Source organism: Triticum aestivum, chromosome 2B (assembly GCF_018294505.1).
Source record: "Triticum aestivum cultivar Chinese Spring chromosome 2B, IWGSC CS RefSeq v2.1, whole genome shotgun sequence".
NCBI classification, from domain to species: Eukaryota; Viridiplantae; Streptophyta; class Magnoliopsida; order Poales; family Poaceae; genus Triticum; species Triticum aestivum.
In genome coordinates, this window is record NC_057798.1 from 124,425,826 (window position 1) to 124,431,141 (window position 5,316).

The following is a 5,316-nucleotide window of genomic DNA, read 5'->3' on the forward strand; positions in this document are numbered from 1 at the left end:
GTTGGCTAATCTTTGCCAGCAAGAAGGCTAGTCGGCGCTGTGAGTGGCCTGTAGGCTGTAGGTGATCATTTAGCCGAGTAGCACCTTGTCGGCTAACAGTTATCGGCTCTGTTAGAATCTTATGACAAAAATTGCGTGTTGTGTTAGTTTTAGCGCGTTATAGTAGACACATTAAATCTACTGTGGCTGTTTATTTACTCTTAATATTATTATTAATTAACAAAGTTTAATGAGCGGATCACCTCTGGATATGATGCCGCTGAGTCCAGTACGTCCGTTCTCCGAAAGAGAAGAAAACGGAACAAGAAACGCCTCCCTCCTTTTCAGAGCTTGCCGGATCAGGGAAAGGCAGCCCAAATCTAGCATGGGCAACGCGCTTCCACTGACAAGTTCTGCACCACAACCAATCAGTTTCATTTCAATCTCGAGGCAGAGTACAGGAGGAGGACAAGCCAAAACTACGAGGTACAGCTGCCATTTCACAGATCTACAGCACCTAGCCAAAATCTGGTAAACCCACCCATCAGAAAAAAAATCTGGTAAAGCTGCATTGGCAGTGCACCACTGTCCCGAATTGCACCAGCTACACTTTCCAACACCGGTCACACATGACACGTCAAACATTCTGCCGGAAGATCTTCGGTGCGTCAATCGGGTTATTGCTGCTGGTGGCGAGGAAATCCGGCCCGAAATCAGTGATGATATGCTGAGCATGTTTCTTAGTGAGCCGCCTCGGATCCCTCACTCCACCGGAGGATGCGCGTATAAGGACCCTTCAGGTTAAGGGGGGCAACTGTTTCAGGGATGTGGTTCTCTGCTCAAACCAGGTCGGACTCCACCGCGTCTTGCCGCCACCAAGGGACCCCAGCCTTGTAATAGTGGTGCTCACCTTCATGATCCCACGAGATCTCAGATGCTTGCAGGCCAATTACGGATTTTGGTTCCTTGCCATGGCAAGCAACCCATGCTTCAACAGCAGCAGCTTTTTCCTCTTCACTGCTGTAATTCAGGCTCGCCCTGCCATACGGGTTTATGCTTGGGTTAGCCATTGCTGCGATCGCTCCGGTCATGTATGCAGAATCCCCTAGGATCGGAGCGCCTATAGCAGCCAGCTGTGCCCTAATCTGCATATCATTGAATTTACGAATTACACACTTGTGTGGTTGTAAGCAACATTGTAGAGAAAGATTGTACCAATAAATGAAACAATTGCAACACTGACAAATTGTTCAATTTACAAGGAACGCTGTACTCCAATGTAAGGCAAGAAGATAACTGCAGATTTAGCTTAAGAGCAACCACAGAATGACATTGGTACTCTTTATTATGTGTCCACGCATCAAGGAGGGAACACAGGGAACTTCCTATACCAGTTTAGAATATAAGAAGTGTCAGGGCTATATGTACTGTCAAGATTAACCAAAGCATTCTTGATCCATGAAACTACTATCCTATATGATCCACCTAAATGTTCTGATTACATTAAATAAGACAAGCAGAAATAGGCAAATAGTGCTTTACAGTTTACATCAGAGTACCCTATCCCTAGACAAGAGCCTGTCAGTTTTAATTCTCTTAGGCTACCGAAGGAAAAAAGAAGGTCTTTAACGGCGTCCTTTTCATACGATAGAAGTTTATATTAACATCACAGATGAATGATGAACCTTAAATAAAGAAACAATTAGGTTTGAAGCAGAAAAATATGATACCTGATGAGTTTTCCCTGTCATGAGATTGATTTTACATTCATAGGCAGCTTCCTGTTTGGGCCAGCCACAGTTGTCCACTTTGTGGACTTTTGTTATCAATGGTTTTGGCCATGGAACCTTTTTACAGTCTAATATCTCCATTTGACAGAGATGCCATCTTTCAATATGATCTGGCAAAGTATAACCAAAACATTATAATCTACTAATGTAAGGATAGGAGATTATCAATACATGTCTGGTAGACTGGTACAATAACCAACGCTAAGACAATAATACACTAATTACTTGTTAGTTTATAGCTGCAGATGCTACCAGTCAGGCTAGAAGTTTATGCAACATACTACCTCCATTCCTAGATAATATATAAGACGTTGGGGCTGTTTAAACAGCCCCAACGTCTTATATTTATGAATGGAGGTAGTACTTGTTTGAGTCAGGTGTGAGGCTGCTTAATTCTTTTAACATCCAAACAGCACTAACACAACTGAGTGAGTAACAAGGCAGCTCTATAAAAAAAATCTGTCATACATGTACTACGTGAGTCCTATACATAAACAATTGTTATCTCCAATGAAATCAAGTGGACATGGTTCCACGCGCACCCGAATGAACAGTAAAGAAAGCAAAAAAAACTAATATGTAACAAACATGATCGAATGTTCTACCCACGTGTGAATTTTCGTGAAGAAATGACATCGTGCTGTTCTGAACGGAAAAGAAAAAATCGGTGCTCGCATAGAACACCATACACCATAGATGCCATTTATTCACATTGCATGTGGCTAGAACACTCGGTTATGTTTGCTACAAAATAAAATTGAAATTTTTCGCTATTTTTCCAGGTTTTACTATTCATCTGGGTGCATGTAGACCCAGTAGTCAGGAGCCAAAACTCCGTGTTGTGATGAACGATCACAATTTAATGATGGTGTATTACTACATAGTCCCTCCGTCCCAAAATAAGTGTCTGAACTTTGTACTAGCTTTAGTACAAAGTTGTACTAAAGTTGAGACACTTATTTGGGACGGAGGGAGCATATGTTAAATCGGAGATTTTACCTGAAATCTAATATGTTTGCGAACTGAAATCCAAATACATGTACACTTCAACTCAAGCGAACAACTTTAACACTAACATACTAGAGCAAGAAACTGCATTTCAGGGATTACCTTCTGAAACAAGTCTGGGAGCACGATTAAGGGGACGCATGTAATGAGTAATTATTCCTGGAGAGACAGGTTCTGTTGTAAGCGCAAGATAAACTTTTTTAACCTGTTTTTCCTGTTGCAGAAGAAAAAAATCATTGTCACTAGAGGTTCACAGAGCAACATGATACAGTGAGCAATAGAAGAACATACCCTTATCAATCCATGGAAAACTGAGCAGAATTCCTTGGTTTTAGACAATACCACACTGCAAATTCTCAAATTAAGTGAAAATGAAGGGATTAGTTATATGCGTTCCACAACATGTGGTCTATATAAGTATGTTAGCAAAAGACAAACCAGCCCTCAGAACAGTTGTCAATCTGATGAGTTGTCATTAAAGGGCTCTCCAATCCTAATGCACGTGAAGTAAAAACCACGCAGGATTCCTCAATATTATCAGTTGCTCCTCCTACCTACACATTGAAAATTATCTACGGATATTAGTTTGGACTTTGGACCCTTACACTTCTATCAATGGCCTAATGCACTAATTGCGACTGGATCTTTCCTCAACCCACTAGCTCTGAAACTAAAAATCATGTTTCATGAATAATCCTGGTCTTACACTTGTGCATCCTCTTACATCAGTGGTATGTAGTTTTTTAAATTATGTGAGGCCAGCATTTAGCTACGCTTTAATTTTATGAAGCCACCATTTGGTTACATTTTAATTTAATGGAGCCACCATTTAGTGAAGCAAATGGATTGCATAGTCAATGGAATTTTGAAATGACACAGATAATAAGTGCTTAGCTAAATTAGAGAAACCAGATAGCTACTTGCAGAAACAAAACCAGTACTTGTGGAAAGACATTGAAAATGTACAGTAGATACAAAAACCGGGGAGAAAGGAAAAAAATATGGTCATACTGATGTTGCAGCTGGCTTATTGAGGACAACAAAGTCATCAGTGGTCGCCACTACCCTGGATTTCCAGTCAATTTCATAGCACCTGATAATATTTGGTAAACCACGGACGCATTAGTACACAACCAGATGTGGTCAATCAGCATCACAGTAGTTAGCAGTACATAACTGATAGCAGTCACCAATGCAAACCATAAAACAACTGCAGAATTTTACCTGGGGAACCGTTTGGGATGCACATGAACCCTTATATAAGTGCCGGCCTCAAGGCGCTGGCTGGGGTCAGTCACCCGGAACGTCTTCTGCGCCTCCCTGACGGTCTTCCCTTTAATGGACGCCCTCCCGCGAAGGAGCGAAGGCTCTGTCACCTCTCTGAAGATCCTCACATGCTCCGGAGCGGCGTACGGAGGCGGCTGCGGCGCAACAAGAGCGTAGTACACGGCCCCGAACTTGATGAGATCTGCAACGTACCTTCACGCGCACAATGTTACCAAATCACTCGTGCTCGCTCCGGCCTAGGCATTTCACCTTCCAATAAGCTAGCGTAACAGATGCAGAGCGTGTGGATGCTTACATAGGGGGGAGGTTGAGGGACCTGGAGATGAAATCGCCGGCGACCTCGTCTTCCCGGGCGACGAGGTGCTCGATCCTCGGAGGGTCGTCCTTCGACGGGCAGGGCAGAAGCCTGTCGTACGCTGGGTACCTGCAGGTGCAGTAGATGCCAACGCCGTCAGTGTGCTGCCTGCGGAGCGGAGCAGAAGCTGTTGGCGTGGGCGGGGTTGAGGGGAGCTTACGAGGTGGCTGTTAGGGCCTCTACGGGGTCAGCGGCTCTGGTTGCCCTGGCGGCGGCGGCGGCGTCGAGGTGCGTGGTGGGGGAGACGCGGACGCGGTGGCGTGGGGTGCGGCGGTGGGTGGTGAGGAGCGGGGAAGAGGAGTAGAGGGCGCGCGGGAGGAGGGGCGGCGGCGGCAAGGACCGGTGCCATAGCTGCGGGAGGAGGGAGGCCAAGGACGCCGCGGGCTTCGTCATTCCGGCGGGTGGCGGCGGCCGGCGGGGTTCGGCTTTTCCCCCTTTGTTGGGGGTTTTGCCCTTCTTCTGCCTTTTGGGCCGTCTAAGATAAGATTGTGATATTTTTCTAGTTTTTAGAATTTCTTCTTTGGTCGAATGTGAAAGATTACCCAGAGGGGTCTCTGCTAATTTATTTTCGTGATATGATATTTGGGCGTGAGGAGGGGGTATTTTTCATCTAAACTTTGTCTATCTATAAACTAACATAATAATTTGTAGAAAAAGGGTCTCGGATTGCATATAATTTTTTTTCTCTTATTCACTATATAATCAAGTATCCCCTAACCACCCAAATCATGTGTTTTTTTATGCAACTTTCAAAGGTAATACAAATTTCAGAACAATTGAAGTAATGTGGCTTTGTCGTGTCCAAGAATGTGATTCGAATCACATCATCATCTGCCACGTTACAAAACATGCGCTTACCAGCACCTCGGATTGATTGCGGCTTGTTTGACCGGCTGC

General features: G+C 44.4%; 1 protein-coding gene across 1 annotated transcript; it reads right to left on the bottom strand.

Moving 5' to 3' along the window:
• Positions 1-390: 390 nt before the first annotated feature.
• On the bottom strand, positions 391-4,900 carry LOC123043850 (RNA pseudouridine synthase 6, chloroplastic). Its single transcript, XM_044466440.1, has 9 exons — positions 4,580-4,900; positions 4,360-4,488; positions 4,002-4,256; positions 3,789-3,870; positions 3,216-3,331; positions 3,069-3,123; positions 2,880-2,991; positions 1,710-1,879; positions 391-1,124 (listed from the first exon to the last, which is right to left on the bottom strand). The coding sequence occupies exons 1-9, from the start codon at positions 4,810-4,812 to the stop codon at positions 819-821; spliced, it is 1,458 nt and encodes a 485-aa protein (XP_044322375.1). The 5' UTR covers positions 4,813-4,900; the 3' UTR covers positions 391-818.
• Positions 4,901-5,316: the final 416 nt, after the last annotated feature.

What these genes read in the sequence shown, in the direction of transcription:
- LOC123043850 (XM_044466440.1), bottom strand. Translation starts at nt 4,812, where the DNA reads ATGACGAAGCCCGCGGCGTCCTTGGCCTCCCTCCTCCCGCAGCTATGG. An exon ending in GAGGCCCTAACAGCCACCTC is followed by an intron (nt 4,489 to 4,579) that starts GTAAGCTCCCCT and finishes CTGCACCTGCAG; the next exon opens with GTACCCAGCGTACGACAGGC. An exon ending in TCCCTCAACCTCCCCCCTAT is followed by an intron (nt 4,257 to 4,359) that starts GTAAGCATCCAC and finishes GTGCGCGTGAAG; the next exon opens with GTACGTTGCAGATCTCATCA.